A 23,914-nucleotide genomic window follows, 5' to 3' on the forward strand; every position below is an offset into this window, starting at 1 on the left:
ATGTTGTGGTCCGCATTCCTTCTTCCATTTCTTCTCCTCCCACTGCTCTTCTCCGATGGAGACGCTGCGAGCATACCGAAAAAAACGAGCAGCAAAACATGCGGCTACGAGGTATGTTAATAAACTTAATAACTTTGATTACTAGACTGCGATTTTTCTTAACAAACGTAACTTCCTATAGTAATCCATAAGGACAAGAGCAAATCTAGGATTATATTTTTTGTCTTGCGTATTATCTTCTGGGGATCGGAATAAAATAGAAAATTCGTTGCATCTGACGAAAGTTTTCCCTTTCACTGTATTCCACAGAGCCCCATAAATGCATAAAATTCGTAGTCTACACTGTTCAACAAATTTTAACTTTTTTCGACCTTCTAACCTTCAATAGGCATTTCTAATAGATCTTTCTGATCTAAATTTCAGTTTCAAAAAAAAAGATAAATTTTTAAAACATTGCAAAGTTTCAAATTTGTATGTGTGTTGACTTTTGACACAAAATAATACTCTGAACTCTCCTGAACAAAATTATGTAAATTGTTATTACATTATAGACATCTAAATATGTTTAAATAATGATGAAAGTGAGAAGGACACCAAGCACGCACCAATTTTTGCTGATATTCTTCAGTTTATTTGAAAAACTAAGAATTTGGGAGAAAATCTAACTGCAGCATGCAATAGAGCAGATCTTTCTGCTGCGAAAGTGTCAACGGACGTTTCAAAATCTGTTTTGTTTTCAATACAGAGACGAAATAGTTCAGCCAGCGACTACAGGTATAATAAGACTACGGACGCTATTGTTATCAATGGGTTGTGGATTTTGGATGCCTTGAGAACCCCAGAGTGAAGTAGTTTTTGAAATAAATTGAAGAATATCAGTAAAAATGGCTGCGCTTTCGGTGTCCTTTTGATTTTGAATATTATTTGAACATATTTAGATGTCTATAATATAATAACAATTTACATCATTTTGTTTTGGAGAGTCCGGAGAATTGTTTCATGTCAAAAGCAACTAAATATAATTATTACTGTAAAAGCACAACGCACTTTGAAATTTGAAAATTTTCAGTTTCTAAAGAAAAAATTAATTTTTTCAAAATCTAGCCGTGCTGGGAAAAAACGATTTGCAGATTCGTATTCAACTCATAGAGATCTGTCAAAAATGTTTATTGAAGATTATAAGGTTTTTCAACAGGTTTCGGGAACTGAGGATAAAAATTTCAATTTTTCTTCTGTTGAAAAGCAAAGTAATTGGAGTTTGAACATAGACAAATTTTTAAAGTAGTACGACATGACAGTTAGTAATAATTTTGGGTTTAGTGATTACTAGACTGCACATTTTATGTATTCGTGACGTGTAGAATGGAATGAAACAGAAACTTTCACTAAGTGTAATGGATTTTATATAATTTTTGAAATTAAGAGATTTCTTCACTGATAAAATAAATTTTTCTTTTACTTTTGTAATGTTTGTGAATGTTTCGACACCGTAAACTTGTTGTACAATAAGGTTACTTACAATTTTTTCTGCACTTCAACCACGTAATAAAATATTCAACAAATAAAATCAACTTCATACAACACATAACTGAATCAGACATGTTTATTTTCTTAAGTTTTGACATTGTAGAGCGAATGTATACAATTAATACAAACAACTGCCAAGACTTTAAATTATTTCCAAAAACATATATTGTACATAGAATAATCGAACAGTCTAAAAATGCACAGTAAGAGTTTGTTTAAATGTTTTCACATTATAAGTATTAATCAAAAACTAAATGTCAATGACTAACTTAATATTAACATGTTTTCATAAGATTGCGCCTGAAACAAGTCTATTTAAATAATAATGAAAGTCAATTTGTCTCGTCGTTTCAAGTTTCAATTAACTTGATCATGATTAGAGGCTACGAAACTAAAAATGACTGAATAAAATTCCATGAAGTTTTGTATGTACAAGTGTATCATAAATTAAAGGATTAAATTTTCTTCATACATTTCACGAGTAGATTTAGAAAAAATGTTGTATAAACATGGACCTAAAAACTTGTTATTGCATTTTGATTTGTTTACGCAAATTCGAACATACACTATAATTTCGTTTATTCAAAACGAATGCAAGACACTTTTGTAGGTCATCCAGGAAATCATTTTGGCGATGAAATAAATTATAAATGAATGTAGATCCTACTCTCAATACGTAAATAGTTATAACACTTTAAAAATCATAGCCCCGGGCCCCATGTTCCAGGGGGGGGGGGGTGTTCTGAACCTACCATTTCGTTATGATTAAATGTTATTTACTTTTATTGAAAATGAATTTCAATTTTTTATGATTTATGTATTTTATTGTGCTGTATTACATAAAATCCACCCCTCTCCCCCCCTCCCTCCACCCCCGAAAATCTAATAGCTCTGGGCCAGAAAAAATCTTAATCCGAGCCTGGTGAACTAAACATTGTATCTTCTGAACGAGAAATAAAAAGTTATTCAAGAAAACTGAAAGAAGAATATGATCTTTTTGTACAAATGGGTATATCAACTTTTCTACCGATCACAGTATTAACACTTTAACAACAGGGCACGTCATTTGGCGTTCTGTTTGATAATGTGTAACATTATGTGTGATGTGTAAACATTGAAACAATTTTTTGTTAAACAGAAGAGAATGTCAAGTTTACACTTTTTATAAAATAAAAGAGGATACAATATACAATATGTATAGATATGTAATGAGTGAAAAGTTCTTTCACGTATTGACTGTTTCCCCAAATATATGTTACGTAACAGTGAATTATTAAACATTTTCTATGCTTAATTTTGAAACATAATGTGTAAATATATTTGTAGTATAATTTGAATAATGTTCAATAATAATCTGTAATAAACTATAAAAGCATCTTTCATATATCTTTACATGTTGATATCAATATCTGAATTAATTTAAATGAGACGACAATTTGAAGAAGATGATTAATCTTTTCTCCTATTTTCTGCAAATGCCCCCGGTAACAACAAGTCATTGTTTATAGTGAAAGCGCCTTGTCGATAACATATTGACATACATATCTTGTCTCCAACAAATTTTCATCTAATCTGGAGTTTACCTATCTCTTTCGCACGATCAGTAATTCAGAAAGTAGGGCAATTATAATAAGCGCATCGGGGTAATTTCTTTTATCCAAGATCTAATTAATCGTTGAAAAAGATAGCTATATGTATACAAGTGAATGATAATTTTTTCGATCGAATTGGTGATCATGGTCATCACTTAATCCTCGGTTACGTGAAAATAACGTTGTTACGTGAAATACATCTCTTTGTATAATTTTATTAAATATCGATATAATGTTTTTGTGAATATTAATAATTTACATGAATAATACGAATAATTTAACTTGAACGATCTTTAAGTTTTTGTAAGAAAATGTAAAATACAGATGTTTGAAAACATTGGTGTCTTTTATCTCGATACATATATTATGATACAATAAACGTTATTAGTAAAATTATTTAAACTATATTAATATTTCAGGTAATCTTTCTTGACATGTTTATTTTAATTTTTATACAAAAGTATTGAGTTTTGTTTCAGTTATAGTAATTTCTTAAAGTGTAATTTTAAATTGAAATACATAAAAACATTTAAGGTTTGTAGATGGCAGCTGCAACACAAAATGTATTAAAACGATAGTTCTCGATTCCAAACCAATCGAATCTATATTTGTATATCTCTTTTCGCTTACTTAGAATGACCTTTCAAATAATCTGTCAGAAAGTTTTGTACACGTTCTAAATTACCCTATTTGCCAACATCTAATTACCCTATTAACAATGCTTAGGCAATGATAGACTCTTGCATAAAATTGACTTTGTTTTTCTTCCAATGAAATTAATCACCACAATTTCTACTTCTAAACGATAAACACTGCTTCACCTCTCATTCGATTCGAGACAGTAATCTGTTTTACACTTTCCGTACAATATTCAAACCTTCAAATGTATAAAATAAAGAAACAATTTTTAATCTAATCTTGCATTAAAATTAAAGTACATATATCTAGACACGAGACACACAGATCCAAATTTTAGAATAAAATGTTTTTAAATATTTCAAGAAAAAGAAATGTAGAAGTTTGTGCTAGTAAACAGGACTTGGGTAATGTGTCTGTTAATAGCTTGTCATTTCTATATTGTATACTGTATAGGAATGCATGCATATCAGATGAATTTTACATTTCAACTTTCTTGGAAGCAGAGATCTATGTACAAAAAATGAATATATCACTTTCACCTTACTTTTCCATGAATAATAACCCCGCCTTCTCTTATATGAATTTGTCACCATATTTAAGTGAATGGTTCAACATGTACTTACAATAATTAGTCTACATATGTATTGCAGGCATGTACAAAGACGGATCCCAAGCAATTAAATATTCATCTAGTTGCTCACACTCATGACGATGTTGGCTGGCTGAAAACGGTGGACCAGTACTACTTCGGAAGTAAGTATATGAAATGTTATCGTCGAAATGTTCTATTTATTACAAGGATCGTTGAATATTATCCTTTTGTTTCACCCCTTTCAAGGTTATTCACTTATACAAAAAGCTGGCGTGCAATATATTCTAGACAGTGTGATTCAAGCATTGCTAGCTGATCCTGAAAGAAAGTAATTATGAATCTTTTAATAACTTTAAATCATCTAAATAGTGACTTTTTACTCTAATATACCTATTTTTACATTAAATAATAATAACGTTTACCATATTATACGGCGGATTACCTCATCCTTATCTTATAGTACGTATACTACCGTTCAAAATTTCAGGAATTTAAAAAGTTCAGGAGTCAAAACGCTTGGGGTGAAAGTAACATTGTAAATAATTCAAAATCTCTTATAGAGAAAGTCTGTAATACTTTTTGCGTAATCGTAGTTTAAAGTGAAATTGTTGGTTTCGACCCCTATCTGCCATACTATAAAGGTGGATATAAAAACAAAATTCATTTTTATCAAATTTTTGTCTCGTCAAAATACTCATCTTTATTCTTAATAACTTCCAAAGAAATTTTGGGTAGCCTGTTTATTAATTTCTTTTAAATATTCTTTATCTATGTTTTCCCATTTTGCATTAAGATACTGTAATAAGAGAATACGCACATCAGCAATTTTCGAAAAAATAGAGAATTGTTGAGAAATATGAAATCAGAAAAAGAAATTCTTCAGTAAACTTTTATTACAGGCGGTTACTTATAACTAGACTGCGGATTTGATGCATTTATAGCCTATAAGGCTCTGTAAAATACAATAAAAGACAGAACTTTCAGTGGATCTAACGAGTTCTCTATTTCATTTAGAACCCACCCGGATAGCACATGATACCTTAAAGACGTCTATTTTAGGTCTAAGTCGTCTAAGCCGTCTTCAAAGCGTCATGTGCTATCTGGAAATAAGGCACTTAAGAGACATTTTCCATAAAAACCCGCAGTCTACTTATCTCTTTAGGGTTAGGTGGGTTAAAAACTACCCCACCTTTTGCTTAACTTTTTATGCATGGTGGGATATATTTTAACCCACCTCGAAAAGTTGAAGTTACTCATAGTCATACAGTTTAATATTTTATTTTTATATAATTTCTTTTATATTAAAAAAAATTCTGTGCAACTAGAATTTTTATTTTCTTTGAAATCGTGTGCCTCAAAGAGTTAAAACACATAAGTATACTAAAAGATCATTTGTTTACCTAAAAAAAATTCATTACGTTAGGTTCATGTATGTAGAGACAGCTTTCTTATGGAAGTGGTGGTTGCGTCAAGATGAAAAAGTCAGAGAAGATGTCAGAAATCTAATAAATGAAGGAAGATTAGAAATTATTAGTGGAGGATGGAGCATGAACGATGAGGCAGTCACTCATTACCATTCCATCGTCGATCAGTTCACATGGGGCTTCAGGTATGGAACTAAAATTTAAATACAAATTAGCGAATATTCCAAGTAATGTAAATTAATTATTCAAGATCATTCAAAGTTACATAAAAAAGTGGTTCCATTTAAAAAAATGAAAGTGAACTTAATATATCTAAAAAAATTATATAAAACCAAAAATTTGTTTGGCATCGTGTGAGCCCCATTGAATCATTCAACTTTGTCCTTAAGACATTTGACGTATCTTTAAAAACAACAAAGATATTTGAGGTGCAAACGTTAGATGACTCACCCTGTATACAAAGAAAATCAACAGGAAACTAGAGCCCTAAGTTGTGGAATATTTTCTGGGACACTCTAATGAATAATAAATGAACACTGAAATTTTATTTCATTTTATTCGCTGTTGAAACTCTACTTAACATTTTTCAGAATTTTATTAAATTGTAATGGGTCACAATAGTTATAAAGGAATGAAATTATACTTTTATAAAATGGTTATTTATCGTAATATACTTTGTTACACATTTTTACTCTAAGAAATTTTTATATTAAAATAGTTATATTGAGCTTATTTCTATCGACACAAATAGACTAACAGTAACATATGCTTACCAAAGTTTATATAACGTACATATTAAGGGATGATGTATTGTAGCATTTTTTGTTTTTATTTCAAACGTATAGTACACAATAATGACCAAGGGGGACGTTAATGTGGTAATAAAAATGAGTGCAATTACATAGTCAGAAAATACATGTTGAAATCATTGACAAATTTTTTTACAGATTTACACTATATAAAACGATAAAATTAAGAATAATGTCAGTAAATATAGCTTATCGCATAATAGTTTTTGACAAACCAGACACGTGAAATTATACGAATGAATTATAATTACAGATATCTTACCACAACAAATTATAATTTTTCGTCTATTCCACATGGAACATTTATACATACATAAAAAGGTTAACTATAGTATGTATTATAACTGAATAGTACTATACATATGTATTAGGATAAATCTTATTTTCAACTACTGAACTTCTGAGTTCCAATTAATAAAGAAATAATTCGTGAGAAATGTAAGCTTGATCGGATAAGGGGAAAAGGGCTCCTAGGCCCTTAAACATTTAAATAATTATTTAAACGCACACAAAGTTGATTTTACTCGATTATCCTACAAGTCATTGATTATAACAGAAAACAAGTCAGACAAAAGTTGTAGATCTAGACAAGGAGCATCTTTTAGGCTCTACTACTTTTTTCGTGCGACAAATGGTTTTCGTAAACAAAATTTTAAAAAGTCTGGAAAAAATTGAAAAGAATTTTGTTAACTTTGAAAATTGAAATGTGCCTTGATCGTTTTTTTCAAGAATTTTATTTGAACGCTAATTATTTCGTGTATAATATATTTCCTATGTAAATGTTTACAGACGACTTAATGATACATTCGGAAGTTGTGCAAGACCAAAGATAGGATGGCAAATAGATCCCTTCGGTCATTCTAGAGAACAAGCTTCAATCTTCGCTCAACTGGGATTTGACGGCATGTTTCTTGGTCGTCTTGATTACCAGGACAAGAAAAAAAGGCTTAGAGATAAAACAATGGAGTTCATCTGGAAAGGCAGTCCAAGTTTGGGTAAATCACCCTTTTTTAAACACCTACAATGACAGTCCCTTTCATTAAGAATTCAGCGACTATAATTATTCAAGATCATTCAAGGTCACGGAAAAAGGGTGGGTTTATTTAAAAAAATGAAGGTGATCTAGGTATCTTTAAAAAAAATTGACATAAAAATAACATTTTATTTGGCATCGTGTGAGCCCTATTGAACCATTTAACTTTGTGCTTGAGACATTTGACATTGATCTTTAAAAACAACAAAGATATTTGAGGTGCAAACGTTAGGTGACTCATCCTGTGTATAGAAGTGCAGAAATTAGATAGACTTGAGCTATTGAAACAGTCCAATTTAACAAGGAAAGATCCACAGAGGGAAACATTTTTTTCGTTCAAACTGGCATGAATTTGCAGAGAATTGGAAGTGTTTGAAAAATGGACTTGAATTCCATGGTTAATTATTTATTTTCCAATTATTTTATTCAATATAAAAAAAAAAGATATAATAAGGAAATTATGTAGTTAGATCCATTTTCAAGGCTGTTTGTGGCGGACATTGCGGTTACTTTTCTGGTCGATATTGAATTTTCTCAATAAACGACGCCGAGTCCTATAATTTCCAATCATTCTTTCAAAACAATTTAGCATCTGGTTAACTTCCTCTGTAAGAAAACTTTCACCAGTCGATGAGATATATGTATAGCTTTTGATGAAGAAATTGTATGTACATTATCCATAATTAAAAATCATCGTAAGACGATGCTTTAAAAAAATAAAAAATACTATTTATGTTAGCGTTAAAAATACAGTTATTACTATTGAGGCTTTCGTGTATAAGGCGTGCCCAGGTGGAATTTTTTCTCAACATTTCGCAACCATTGCAACTATGTAGATAGCTTCATCAAGGGGACACGGCTTATACACGAAAACCTCAACAGTAATAACTGTATGATGTCGGGCCAAGAGGACCTGAACATTAAAAATATTAAAAACTTTTGGATATCGCACACACATACATTTGTCTTCCGAATTTTGTTATAGGATCTCGCGGAGACTTGTTCACGGTTGCACTATACAATACTTATTCACCACCGCCTGGTTTCTGTTTTGACGTTCTGTGCAACGATCAACCCATAGTTGATGACCCTGCTAGCCCGGATTATAACGTTGAGGAAAGGGTACGTAGCACATTATACAATCATTCCAGGCGAAATCGGACACTTTTTGGAGTAACATTTCGGATTTTGTTGACACTTGGATACGTTATAGTCTTTAGTGATATAGAAATGTATCTCGAAGGATTTTTGAAAATTTTTAAAGTAGTTAATGTTTGAAATATAGTGTTATTACATTTATTGATTTTTAAAGGACTAAATAACTTAATTTATTTATTTATGGTATTTAAATTTATAAATGAAAGAAATTATAATTTGCAAAAACTGATTCAAATGCAACAGGAGTATTCATTGACCGTACATTTCCTTCCTTTTTGCCGCCTGTATGTATTGTTGAACGCAATGCCAGTGTCTTAACTATAATTAAAAGTTCAATTCACAAAACTGATGCAAATATTTTCAAATTTTTTTTAATTTATTTGAAATTAATATTCTGTTTATATTTCTATATTGTCTTGGCATTTGCACGTGTCTTTTCGTAATTACAAATATGAGTTATTATTGACTGATAACTGTACCTCTTATGGAACAGGTTAATAAGTTTTTACAATACGCAGTTCAACAAGGCGAAGCATACCGCACAAATAACGTCATATTAACAATGGGAGGAGATTTCACTTATCAGCAGGCGGAAATGTACTTCGTTAATATGGACAAATTAATAAGGTACTAAATTCACTAAACGTAGATTAATTTCGTTAAGTAATCACTGTCGTACGGTTCACATCAAGTTGCGGAAACAAAGGAAGGAAAAGGTCTAAAAATTATAATATATACTTAATTCTATTGGTAAGTAAAATATAATGGGTACCGACAGGTCGAACAGTTTTTGTCCTTTGCACAACGCCAAGCCTCAGCCTACAAGACTAATAACATTATACTCACAATGGGTGAGGATTTTAATTATCAACATGCTGAAATGTGGTTCACTAACTTGGACAGATTGATCAGGTAAAGCACAAATGTTTCAAAATTCTACGGACACGGAACTTTTATTCGTCCTTTTTTAATTTTTGTTTTAATTCGTCGTTAGTTCAGCCATAAGAATATAAGATTCAGAGTATCATCATCTTCTTTCAAATTCAAACTGATGCTGACATTTTAATAGTAAAAGTGCAACGTGTAATTTGTTTTAATCAATTATACTTTTAAATAGAATGCATATTATTACTTTATTAACACTCCATATATTAGTCATACTAGAATGTACATACTAAGAGAAATGTTATAAATAAAGAGCGCGAAAGCTTGTGGTACTTTAAACATAGAATTTGGTGAGAAAAATATGGGAATGCATCATAAGTAATTTAAACTGCACAAGGTTAAAGGTCGATGAATGAAAATAAAATAATAATAATGAAAGTACTTACATTTAAGAACGATTGTCAAAAATAAAAGTGAAGAATATATAGGATGTTATACAATATGTATTTATTAGAGTCATGGATGTCTATTATCCATATCATTGATAGTCAGTTGGAATTTGCAGATATAGTTAAATATTATTAACACTCACTTTTAAATATAAACGGACCGATCAGAAGATCGAAAACCACAAAAAATTTATTTCTGCTGTCTTATGATTCTATTTACTTTTCTTGTACAATTTTTTGTAATTTGTAAAATTTTATTTACGCCAAGTGAATGGAAGTGATCGCCTGGGAATACGTATAATGATGGCACTTTCTACTGCTTTAAAAAAAATAACTATATGCACGACTTTTACCCAACTATATCCGTAACAAAAAAAGAGAGTCAAACAAACAGCTCTAACGATCGCCTAAAAGTTCGTGCTTCTTATTTGATATCTTTTCATGGATAGAGAAGCACTGTAACATTAAATTATAACGTTTGACTGGCCAAACTAACAATGCAGATCATATTTAATTTATCAGTCGCAGTTGATTATCTTAATTTATTTCTTATTATATTAATAGAATTTTATCTCATCGTACATACTCTACCAAATCTATATTTGACAAGTTCATTAATAATATAAAATAAGAATTTTTCACTCGATTAATGGTAACAATGCAGCAACTGGTTATTTGAAATAATTTGTATGGTAATTTCTTATTTGTTTATTCTTTTTTTTATTAATTCCCCGGATAATTTACAATTTGTTTTTTACAAACATTAGGTAAATTGTTAGATCAGTTGGATGTGTTTTGTGTAGCCTTTCTGTAATATCACAGTGGATTCTAACTATATTGGCACTAAACATATTGCCACGCGAGGGACTTCCCCTTCAGACGTACTAAAAACGCCATTAAATAAAATTGTCAAGAATCTATAGCTAATAGCTTTAAAGGAAAATTTCTTAACACTTCTGAAAGACTCAGTGCCCAGGAGCCTTCGAACACTCAACAAGGATTCACTGTACATGAAACTGATGAAAAAATTAACTTCATATTATTACTATCGTTTAGCACTCTACGTTAGTCATTAGGTCTATGACTCAAGCATACTTCTTTATTTTATATTATCATAGATACATACGGGAACGAAAGGATTCTAATGTGAATATATTTTACTCGACACCTTCGTGCTACATGAAAGCGGTACACGATTCGAATCTACAATGGTCAACGAAGAGTGATGACTTCTTCCCATACGCGAGTGATGGTCACTCCTATTGGACTGGCTACTTCTCTTCCAGACCAACAATAAAATTCTTCGAACGAATGGGAAATAATCTTTTGCAGGTAAAAAAACACTGTATTTGCAATTAGACATAAATGGATAAGCGAAACATAGCAATATCTGTGAAATGAAAATAATATTGTAAGTATTTGTGTCTGTGTTTAGTATAAGTAAACATAATTACTAATAAATAGACACATTGGTCAGTTCTATATAGAAGTGCGCGTACTCAAAAATTTAATTTAATCGAAAAATAAGTTCTTATGAAAAAAAATGTGGAATTTTATTTTTCTCGCATTTATCGAAGATTTCATCACACTCTGTTTAATTTTGATTCTAAGAGAAAATATTTAGTTTATAATTTCGTATAGACACATGGAGTTGAAAGGTGATTAAGAAGTAAATAAAAAAATCTAAACAAAGTTCTATCTCAAAGAATATTTCAAATTGTGCAATTAGTTTTATAATGAAAGATTAATGGGACAATATTTTTTTTCCATTTTCAGATTAGTAAACAGTTGTCCGTATTGACTGGCTTGAAAGGATACGATGAACAATTACAACATTTCCGCGAGGCAATGGGTGTAATGCAACATCATGACGCAATAACTGGGACCGAAAAGCAACTGGTTGCTAACGATTATGCCCGCTTATTATACAAGAGTATGGAGCAAGGAGCAGATATTGTTTCTACAGCAATAAGGTACTGTAAATATTTTCTTCAGTAATATATTCAATTAAACATACATATGTGCATAAATAATTTTCAATATGTTACAATTTTGAGCATGTAACGCTATATGTATATTCACGAAAATAACAAACAATAATATTTTAGTAGATATTGCTTGTTGCCCGAATACAGCCCGAATACCAATATCTTTATCAAAGCTCTTTTTTGTTAAGAGAAATATTAGACAAATGTTGATATACTTTTATATGTATATGCATGGAATTAGTCTTAGACATTCTCAGTTATTACTAGTGATTACAAAACAATTTGTTTCTATTAAAATATAAATATAATTTGTAAGAACGATAGAGATTTTGAGATTTAAGGAGCCAAGAAAACTCGCGTGAACTGTGGTATGTCTTTTCACTTCACTTAAGAGAAAATGTGGTATAAACAAAAAACAAGATTTCCTGTGCATAATAATGGTTCTGTTGTTACGTCCCGCGTTGCGGTCGTTACTTTCTTTATAATTACGGGTCCTGGCTCTTTTAAGGTGCTAAGTGAAGTACGCAGATAATAACAAAAATATATTCTAACAATCAAATAAATAAAGATACAAATAAATCATACCGTACCAATGATGATGAAGATGAACGATAGATTCGTTGACGCTTTCAATCGGTTCGTTCGGGATTTCGGGTCCTTGAAAGGGTGGAAGAGTCGCTGACGCTCGAAGCTGTTACACAGGGTCTACATAGGCATTACGGGATACGTTGTCGCCATCTTGGACGTTGCACTTCGCAGTCCGATGTCTTAGAAAACTCGCCTGTAGGTAGTGATGGGATTTGGAACGCTTCGAATCGATTCGAAACTGTCTTGAATTCGAGCGACAAATTCGAATCGCTTCGAATCTGATTCGAAGCTACAAAAGTCTTGAAAGTCTTGAACGGATTCGACGTTCCGAGGCGATTCGAAGTCTCGAGCGGCTTCGAAGTCTTGACCAGACTCGAAGTCTTGAACGGATTCGAAGTTTTGAGCAGATTCGAGTCTTGAACGGTCTTGGAAATCTTGAGCGTTTCGTAATTTGTAAGTCTTGGAAGTGTTGAGATGTTTTTATAGGTTATATTATTATTCAATATCTTACAGGTTACAGGTTACAGGTGCAGGCTTTTTGATTACTTTTATTCAAGCAGTATCATTGATATAAGGTATTAAACAATAGTTGGAAATTTCGAATTATCATAAATACATTTATTGTTCTAATTATTTATTTATTTTTTTTTTTGTGGGAATTGAGGAATGTGAGAAAGGAAATGTAAAAAAAGTGAAAACATTTCCCAATGAATAAGACACAATTTGTGAAGAAATAAGGTTATTGCTTATATATATTATTTATTGAATAACAAAATCGTATTTAAACTTAACATAACGTGGGATATAGTTGAAGGGAAAATATCAAACAGTAGTGATTTTCGGAAAACTGTATATGTAAATGTTATTAAGTAAATACAGCAAATTTGACTAATTTATTCAGTATTTGCATAGTACTTAATTTATTACTTTAGTCTATTAATACCTTATTATTTGTTTATTATTACATACGTTATTATGTAGTATGCTATTAGTCTATTACATCATGTTTTGTTGAAAATAGTAGTTTAATTAAAAATGTAAATTTATAAGTTCATGATTCTTAAATGTGTTCATTGTTTTTAATTATTGAGAAAGAAAGTAAAAATTCATTTATTTCAGTTTTCGTTGATATATCGGTTTCGGTAATACTGGTTTGGCGATATATTCGGTAATACAATTACGTTCGTTACATAAAAAAAATATTTCGGTATCACTTTGTTGGCATAATGCCGGTACTAAAATCACACCGACACTAAGTTTCTTCCCTGAACTGTCCCTAAAACCTCATATTTACAAGACTAAAAATTTACTCTCCGATGTCGGCTGGCCCGTACGCGTCTGAAAAATTTCCGTCACTGGGCAAACGATACGGCATGAAGCCGTCTCTTTAAAAAAATTCTCTCTCATGGCACGGATGTGGCATGGCAGGATAAAATTGCATTTGCAAGTTTGGCAAGATTCGGATATTTTATTATATTATTCTTCCAGTACTGCAATGGATCTGACAATCTATTAATATAACTGTCTGATAAACGTGTGGCGTAAATGGAAAGACTGCAGGATGTAAGAATGCGTGTGAGAGGGCGAATGCCCTAATGTTTAGGTTAGAAGATAAGAGGCACGGACGGTTGGCTCAAGATTTCCAAGACCGTTCAAGACTCGAATCCGCTCAAGACTTCGAATCCGTTCAAGACTTCGAATCTGGTCAAGACTTTCAAGACTTTCAAGACTTTTGTAGCTTCGAATCAGATTCGAAGCGATTCGAAGTTTTCGTCCGTGTACAGATTCGAAGCGTTCCAAATCCCATCACTATGTACAGATTCGAAGCGATTCGAAGCGTTCCAAATCCCATCACTACCTGTAGGTAGTGATGGGTAATCGATACAGCCCGAGCCGAGCCGAGCTTTAGAGGGGGAAGCTCGGTTCGGCTGGAGCCGTATCGATACCGGTTGACATCATCGTTCCACCCTAAGAAACGCTGGCGACGGGCCTCGGCGAGGCGAGATGTTATTATAAGATAACTCTACGCGCCGAGGCTTCGCGTGCCAGAGCCTCGTGTTTCGGCTGTCACCTCATGAAACTGTCATTTCGGCCGGTTTGACCAACCGAGCCGAGCCGGTGAATCGAAAGCTTCCGATACAGCTCGAGCTGCTCGGCTCGACTACCCATCGCTACCTGTAGGCCGCACGTAATCGCGAGGTCGCGTCGCGCAAGGAAGAGATATCGTCGCGAAAACCCGAAACTGAACAGCTGAATGACCGTTATCACTCGGCTCGCTGTCGCGTGTAAGAGATTGGAGCGAAGCCTGACTGTCGAAGAGCGAACGAACTTGCCGTTGCAGAAGCAACACACGAGCCGAAACTGAAGAGATAAAAAGCCGAAATTGTCGTGAAATACAATGAGAGCAGTTCCCGGTTTTGAAGAAACGTTTTATAGGTTCTTAAAAGGTTCTTAACACCCCCTCTTCCTTTGTTGGAAAGCGTGGGAGATACGGGGTAACAACAGGCTATTGTTTGCGATGCTTAGAGAATCATCGAGTCGGCGAGGCGGTCTTTGGAAATTGCTGATGTTTCCGTTCCGCTGGTCAACGTCTCGAGGAAAGTCAACTACGCGCGTAACTTCCAGGTGTCGCTGAATCGACGGTTCTCGTTCGCTCGTCGCGTTCAAAGGTGGTCGGAAAAAATGTACAAGGGAAAGACGAAATGAAATTACAGGATGTAACGCTGTAAAAAAATCCTTACAAAAGTTTTTTTAGATTTTATAGAAATTGTAATCCATCTTAAGAGATATCACTAAAATACTCCATGATTTTCAATTAAGCTCAAATTCTTCACCTTTTTTATTATGTTTTAAGCACTCGGAATATTGCCGTTGATTCGACAAAGACAATGGTCTCGAATAAAACACAAGTCTATTTAAAGTAAAAATCTATTTTAAACCAAACTCACTGCTAGTCGAAATTGTTTCTAAGATACTGAACGTTAATGTTTAAATGGAATTTAACCAAGTCACTTGACCGAGAAGAAAAGTCCAGTTTTATGTTCTTCGACCATAGTATAGGAATATATTTTTGAGCTATAAATATGAAATATGGAAATAGTATAATTCTTCTCCCAAAATTTATTCTTATCTGAGAATTTTCATTTTATTATTTTTTTTTCTTTTGTACAGAAAGTGGAAGGTAAATGGATGTCCTGTCCTTACGAAGTCATCGCAGAAAATGTATTCCTGCATGCAGTTGAACATTAGTTCTTGTGCGTATACCGAGAATCAAGACTCTATGCTCACTATCTACAATCCCTTGAGTTACAAAATCAACGTACCCATCCGCGTTCCCGTTCAAGAAGCCAATTACACCGTTATAGATATTGCAGGTATGTATGCTATCGCTAGAATATCTTAAAGTACAGTGGACTCTAACTATATTGCCATGGTCGGGGCTGTAGGGGAGTAAAATGGCAATGGGTTGAGAGCCTTTCCATGCTAAGTTTTATCGTTGTAGCCTCGACCCCAACGCCTGCGCAAAAGCAGGATTGTGCTGGTGCGCCGGCGCACGCAAAGTGGTGGGAGAGCAAATTTGTGTGCCGAAAGTACGTGTAGGGGGAAGTGCCTTGCGTGGCAATATGCTTAGTCGCAATATAGTTAGAGTCCACTGTACTGAAATAGGTATTAAATCGAATGTTAATTTGGCATAAATTTCAGTAACACCCAAAACTAAATGGTAGGAGGCCTACCTCACTTTTTCCCTTACCGGAAACCGAGCTTGCTTGTCGGTGTATAAATATAAACAACAAACATATGTGACATCAACCTATTTCAATTATTTATTATTTATTCAACAAATTAATGTACATTGAATAGATATTTTGTTGTTGTTTTTTACGAATATTCGAGTACAGGGTATCATTCCGCTTGCATACATTTTACACATGCAAGATACTACAGTGGTACTTCGACAAGAAATCTACCATTTTATAATTTATTTCACCATTGACAATAATTAGAGTGTTACGAGCTCGGGCCGTAGCAACGCGAAAAGCCGACGAGTGTAGGTTTTCCATGGGATATGGTTAATCAGTTTATCATTAACGTACAGATCATTTACAAGAAACAAAATGAAATTATTCGTTAATTATTAGGCTTACAGCTAATAAAGCTCAGTACTTTTTTACGCAAAATTTAACGTTCTTCGATATTTTGGCATAAAAAATATAGCATTTTATTTACAAAAAACTAAGTTGACCTTCAAATCTCCGAAACGCCTCCACTTGCAAAAAAAAATATATATATGCATTACATAATGTATCCCTCCAAACCATACAACTTTTCTATAAAAAGCTTTTTCATACAACGCATACTTTAGAAATTATTCGGGGTGAACAAGTTGCGTGGACCACCCTGTATAGTACAGCCGTCGCTACTTATAGAGCATAGCTTTCAGTTTCCTGTACTTTCAAATAAGAATATAGCATATGTAACGCGTATACAGGGTGTAACAAAAATGTTGGATCCCGCGGCAGCGGTGGCTATGCGCTGCGATTGGTAGCAAATGTTACCGCCGGAACTCGGCCAGCAGACTCGCGCTCTGATTGATCGGGGTTTTTCGTTAATATCTCATTAACAAAACCTCGGATAATATTTTTGCTAAGGAAAGACTTGTTTCAAATCACCTCACGAGTCTCCCACTTCCGGGTCCTCCAACATTTTTGTGACACCCCGTATACTTATACAGTAACAAGCATGTCAATTTATTGTTAGAGTAGAGTTATCATTACAGGTCTTGGGACTCGAATCATAATAATGAAACTGTTAACAGAAGTGTTCGATTTTGCGGACGTGATTACAATAAAATAATGTAGACCTTCACGAGTAACTCTTTTTGTTATGTTTTTCTTTTTCTGATTAAAACTTACGTCAGATATAGCGATTTTTACGTTTTTATGATTGTTACGTTTTCGCTTCTTTAACGCTGTTACGACGTTTGACACTTTTTTCACATAATCTTAATCTTGTATTTTCAACAATGTTCTCAGGTTTGCGAACCGTGTAACGAAATTATTACTACACTGCGGATTTTATGCATTTATAACCTATGTGTAGGTCTCTGTGAAGTACAATGAAGGACAAAACTTTCGCCAGATGCAACGAGTTTTCTATTTCCTTTTGTGTCCAATAAGATACTTAAAGGAAGAAAGAAATTTGCACTTTTGCTTTTGCCTTTATGAACAACCTTCTAAAATAGGATTTTGCATAAAAATCCGCAGTCTAATTATTATTACTGACCCGCGTGTTTCTCGTTACTCGTCATTATTTCGAATGTATAGGTGGTCTGAACACAGTGCCAGAGCTAAAGAGGTTCATTAATGAAAACTACATAAAAAATGTCAACAGAATCATATATTTATTTTCAAGATGGTTCCGATCTTACGTCACAACTGGTACCCATTCCTAATGCTGTACAAAATTTACCGGGAAGAGAAAGTGCCGCAACGCATGAACTTGTATTTTTTTGTACGGTACCAGCTTTGGGTTACAAATCTTATAAAGTTGTTCGAATATTGAAGGACACAGACGAACAATCTGCTGCTGCAGCCCCCATTAGTAACGAGGTATTAAACTGTAATCTCGTGTGAATCTTCGAAAAAAACGATTGTCGATACAATACCCAGGTATTATTTTTTTTTTTCAGTTTTACGATGTATTCGTTGACGATGATGGTCAAATCGTGGTGGAATGGAAGAAACAACAAAATATGAGTATGGTTCAGGCATTCCACTATTACGAAGGAATGACGGGAAACAATGAAGTATTTCAAAATAGATCTTCAGGCGCGTACATCTTCAGACCCAAGGGGGTTCTGAAGAATTTTACGACGAACGGGTCTTACAAAATTTATAAAGGTAATATCAAAGAGAATGATTTAAAGGAAACGTCACTGCTACTAGAACATCGAGTGTTATTCATTTTTTCGTTACAGGTCCAGTTGTGCATGAAATACATCAGACTATTAACGATTGGATTAGTCAAGTAATTCGAATTTATAACGGAAAAGAATATATTGAATTCGATTGGCTTGTTGGACCCATACCTGTTAAGTACGTGTGGATATGTATACAGGGTGTCCCACCTAACTATACCACCCTTAATTATTCTCTCATTTGTCACGATACAAAAAAATGGTTCGGGAGAAAGTTAGTGTATTTTAGGGGGCAAATTTTAAGAAATCGCCGCCCGTGTCCTTAAGGGTTAATTAAGTAAACCGTAACTTTTTATTTCTCTCTTCCTGTCGCCTATTCATAAACCCACAGTCGCTCAAAGCTATCGTTCTTCTAAAACTACGTTACTACACTTTTACACTCTTTTATTCCATTCCAACATTTTTAAACATACTCATAGAAAAATGTGAAAAATTTCAGAGATAAGATTGGCAAAGAAATTGTCACCAAATACTCCAGCACATTGGCCTCTAACGGCGAATTTTATACTGATTCTAACGGCCGCGAAATGTTAAAGCGGATGAGGAATTACCGTCCAACGTGGAACTTAAGGCTAGAAGAAGGAATATCCGGAAACTATTACCCCGTTACTTCTAAAATATCATTGAAAGATGAAGAAGAATACCTTAAGCTCAGCGTGTTAACAGACAGGGCACAAGGTGGAACCAGCATGAAGGATGGAGAGATAGAATTAATGGTAAAACTAAGATTTTTATAGACTTCCAACCGCATTAAATTTTGACCGATCAAAACTATTTCTGTAGCAACGTTTAGGAGAAGATCGTGTCCTTCATTCATGCGTGATCCAACAATTGTCGCATAGAATTGCGATTTACCCGGGAAGTAGCTTTAGATAAAGGAATTAACCCTTTGCACCTCAAGGCTCGTTCGTTATAAACAACTAAGAATCTCAAGATATGGTGGGAACGTATAAGCGTTGCTTTCCTAACAATGATTTACAAAATCTAAACAGTGTAAATTTTATTCGTTTATTTACTCTGCTTGTTAATAAACTAATAACAAATTACAGCGCCACTGGAGTGCAAAGGGTTAAAGTTAACGCTCCTTGACTTCACCTGTAAGATAGGTGGTTTACAACTGCTTATACCTGTTTATACCTAACTCAAGTAGAATTAATACTTATAAGATTGTCGCGTAATCCTTATAAACCCAACATCGTATAACTCCAATATTTATAGAGAAATCCTTAATAATATACAGGGTGTCCCACCTAACACTGCCACCCTTAATTATTCTCTTATTTGACAGGGTGGAAAAAAATGATTCGGGAGAAAGTTAGTGTATTGTAGGAGAGAAATTAGTCTATGAGATTGTAGGTTATCTCAAGGTAATATCTTGTGAGATTTCTTTTATGGTAACGTCTTTTTAAATGGAATGCCACATTTTTTTGGTTGCCATTACAAAGAGGTGATCAAAACGTATCCAACAATGTATCATACTATGACCTCGAGATGACCTTGGGCTGAAAATTTCCCACGTAACTGGTTGAGGTGGAAGCTCACAGAAAATGAATTGCAAAAACAAAATAAACGCCATAATTGCATTATTTATTATTTTAGTGTATGTTCAAAGTGTTGTCACCCCATAGTGTGATACATTGTTGGATACGTTTTGGTCTCCTCTTTGTAATGGCAAACAAAAGAATAGGGCATTCCATTTAAAATAACGTTATCATTAGAGAAATCTCAGAAGATATGACTTTGAGATGACCTTGAATCTCATAGCCTAATTTCCCCCCTACAATACACTAACTCTCTCCCGAACCATTTTTTTGTAACGTGACAAATAAGAGAATAATTAAGGACGGCAGAGTTAGGTGGCACATCCTGTATAATATATGTATACAGTAACTCATAGATCTGTTCACGTTCTATCGAAATAACAATTTAGTATAAACACTTCAATGTGATTTCTGAGTAGTTGTCGTTCCATTTACTTTCAACGATCTTTCTATATGATAAACTTTTTCAATTTTAAAATAAAATTTATGACGGTTACGAACTTTGATCAAATAAACATGACATTTTTCTGTGAACAAATTTGTGACTATATACATGTCAACAATATTTAATGTTCAATATTTAATAACGATCCCCGCAAATATCTTCGAAACCGTTAATGATACCGGAACATATTACGGATAAAATAAAAGTTGTATGATTTCAATGAAAACGTAATTCATTATGATCAGTTTTTTTTTTACAAAATCACCTATTTTCCGCACGATCTGACCAGAAAGTGCCTTTGATCAGTACTGAATTATCACAATATCCCAGATAGCACATCACGCCTTAAAGACGCCTTTAGACGCCAATTTTAGGTCTAAGGCGCCTTTAAGCCGTCTTCAAAACGTCATGTGCTATCTGGGATATGTTCAAATCGAGTGCTTCTATCTTATAAACATATAAATTGGTTAATACTTAAGAACTTTTGTAATTTAATTACAGCTTCACAGAAGACTTCTAGTGGACGATGCATTTGGTGTGGGTGAAGCTCTCAATGAGTCTGCATATGGTGAAGGTTTAGTGGTCAGAGGTTCTCATTACGTATTTGGGGGCAGTATAAAAAATTTGGACGAATTTATGATGAAAGAAAAAGCTTTAACACTTCAGACATTGCTTCGGCCGTGGATCACGGTAACACCGCACTCGCAAAAGTCCGGAAATGACGAATATGTAGCTACGCCTCAAGTAAGTACATATAAATTGAATTCGTACACCTTTTAAAACGGAACAACTTTTTTAAAATTGGTCCAAATGATTTCAGTTCTTTCGTGAAATTAGGGTCATTAGTTTACTAAATGATGTGTAAACAAGAATTTGAAAAAGTTCCAATTGGTCGGAATCGCGAAGAAAATAGTAAAGGTTGTTTTTTACAACTTATATACATATATTATATGTGTGTGTGTGTGTGTGTGTGTGTGTGTGTGTGTGTGTGTGTGTGTGTGTGTGTGTGTATATATAACTAACATAAACCTTCGGTATCTATTTATTAGATTTTCATTATAGCCTCAGATTAAAAAGTTGTAAAAAACGACCTTTACTATTTTCTTCCCGATTCCGACTAATTGCAACCATTTTTCAATTTTTTTACACGTCATTTAGTAAACTAATGACCCTAACTTCACGAAAGAACTCAAATCATTTGGACCAATTTTAAAAATGTTCTGTTTTAAGGGTGTACGATTACATTTGTCCGGTAAAGTATGTATGTGTGTGGAAAGTACTTTATTGTTAAATCTACATGTTCACGTATTAATTTTTTGTTAGGGGGGTCCTCGAACGCACACGTCGAATAGCATAAAATTGTAACTATTTCCCGTCTGCAACAAATTCTCAAAAAATTAATTTATTTTCGTATACATGTTTACGTTTAATATTCAAAAGTCCTCGCTACTACATGTGAAAATAGTATCAATTCGTAATGATTTGGTTAATCGTATGAGACTTGTCATAAGAAAGATATGCCTATAAAAATTGTTAATAATATTAAATAAATGTAATTTCAAATTATTCAGGGATTACTTGTGTTTGAGGTACTGGATTGGGACTTATGTGTGGCCTATGAGTTAAATGTGAACTAAAATTGTTCATTTTCCTTCTTCAGAGATCAGGTCTAACTAAACCTTTACCGCCAAATGTCCACATACTAAGTTTGGAGCCTTGGAAGGATGATACTGTCTTGCTGCGGCTGGAACACATTTTTGAAGTGGGTGAAGCGGAGAACCTATCGAGACCTGTAGAAGTTAACATTCAGGTTTGTTTGGCCCTTTTAGATAATAATATCAAAGTATAATTGAATCATCGAAGTATTAAGGCCAGTTCACATTATCCGTCTAGCTACCGTCAAAACTTTCTCCAATGTATTTCAAATGCTGGCATTCACACTCCCCGTCACCGTTCCATCTGTAATTGTTTATATGTACATATAGTACGATGAGATTTTGCTCCTCTTTTTGGTACAATATGTAAAAAGTCACACTCTATATTTAATTATTTGTAACCTGCTTACATTTCTTTTTTATATACTCAATATAATTTTCTTTTCCATCAATAGTAAGATATTCATAAAATAACTTTTTCTTTTATATTTTTCCATTTTTTAATTATGACTTGCAGAGTACTCGAAAATTAGACGAAAAAACTGAATTGATTTTTGCAAAACATTTAATGTTACCTAACCCAGATAGCACATAACGCCTTAAAGACGGTTTAAAGACACCTTACACCTGAAATAGCCGTAAAATAGGCGTCTTTAAGGCGTCATGGTGATAATGATCAATGATACAATTTTTTTTTTTTATTAAGATGACTCCAATAATATGTCGAATAAAATTATCTATGGTGCTGCAGTAGCCTGCCGTCGGCTAGACAGAAAGTGTGTATTGGCCTTTAAACGTAACGGCACCTGTCCTCCTTATACGTCTTAAACAATAGTGTGATTACGTATTTAATGTACTATTTTCGTTACTTTTGTTCCATTAGGATATGTTTTCAACCTTCACGATTTTATCTATCGAGGAAACTACAATGGGTGGTAATCAGTGGTTAAAAGACATGAACCGTATGAAATGGCACCCTGAAACGAACGATGTACTTCAAGAGAGAGCGAATACGATTAACGAAATACAAATTGAAGAAGGTGTCATAAATGTACTTTTGAGGCCAATGGAGATACGAACATTTATCATTAAAATATCACCAAGGCATGCATAGTTGCAAAATGTTCTTACAAGATATTTTTGTTCCATTAATTATTATTGAAGAACATAAACTTTAAAACTTACAATTAGAATACAGTATCAGTTTTTTGAAACAAGACTGTCTTTAAAATCACTCATTTGTTACTTTTGTCCCTACCCCTAGGAATGATTGTAACACCGTATCTAAATGGAAGAAAAACAACTAAAAGATGAAAATAAACATAAATGTAACGTAAACTTTTAAAAGCTTAAAAAATACAAACATGTATGTAGTATTAACATTCATTTTCTTCCAGTCCTCAGGAATAAATTTTTCATACTTTATTGCCAACTTGTAAACCAATTTTTTAATTTCTTTTGTTGTCATACCGTAATTGATAGTGGAAAAATACAACAAATAATGTTGCAAAATTATTTCCTCTTCGTTTGAAAACACCCTTCTTGCTCTATATTTATATTTTTCCGACTTTTAATATGTCGAAAGAATGTTATGTAGCATAGTTTAACTGAT

General features: G+C 33.2%; 1 protein-coding gene across 1 annotated transcript; it reads left to right on the forward strand.

The window, feature by feature from the left end:
- LOC107195070 (lysosomal alpha-mannosidase) lies at nt 1-23,416 on the forward strand. The gene is made up of 18 exons (XM_015584838.1): nt 1-111; nt 4,409-4,511; nt 4,597-4,678; nt 5,774-5,959; nt 7,373-7,578; nt 8,602-8,738; nt 9,553-9,686; nt 11,227-11,440; nt 11,885-12,086; nt 13,499-13,533; nt 15,902-16,058; nt 18,097-18,293; nt 18,374-18,584; nt 18,662-18,779; nt 19,101-19,377; nt 21,149-21,391; nt 22,308-22,457; nt 23,186-23,416. Exons 1-18 carry the CDS (start codon nt 1-3, stop codon nt 23,414-23,416), a joined length of 2,994 nt encoding a protein of 997 aa, XP_015440324.1.
- Nucleotides 23,417-23,914: the final 498 nt, after the last annotated feature.

This window comes from Dufourea novaeangliae, unplaced genomic scaffold (assembly GCF_001272555.1).
Source record: "Dufourea novaeangliae isolate 0120121106 unplaced genomic scaffold, ASM127255v1 scaffold50, whole genome shotgun sequence".
NCBI lineage: Eukaryota > Metazoa > Arthropoda > Insecta > Hymenoptera > Halictidae > Dufourea > Dufourea novaeangliae.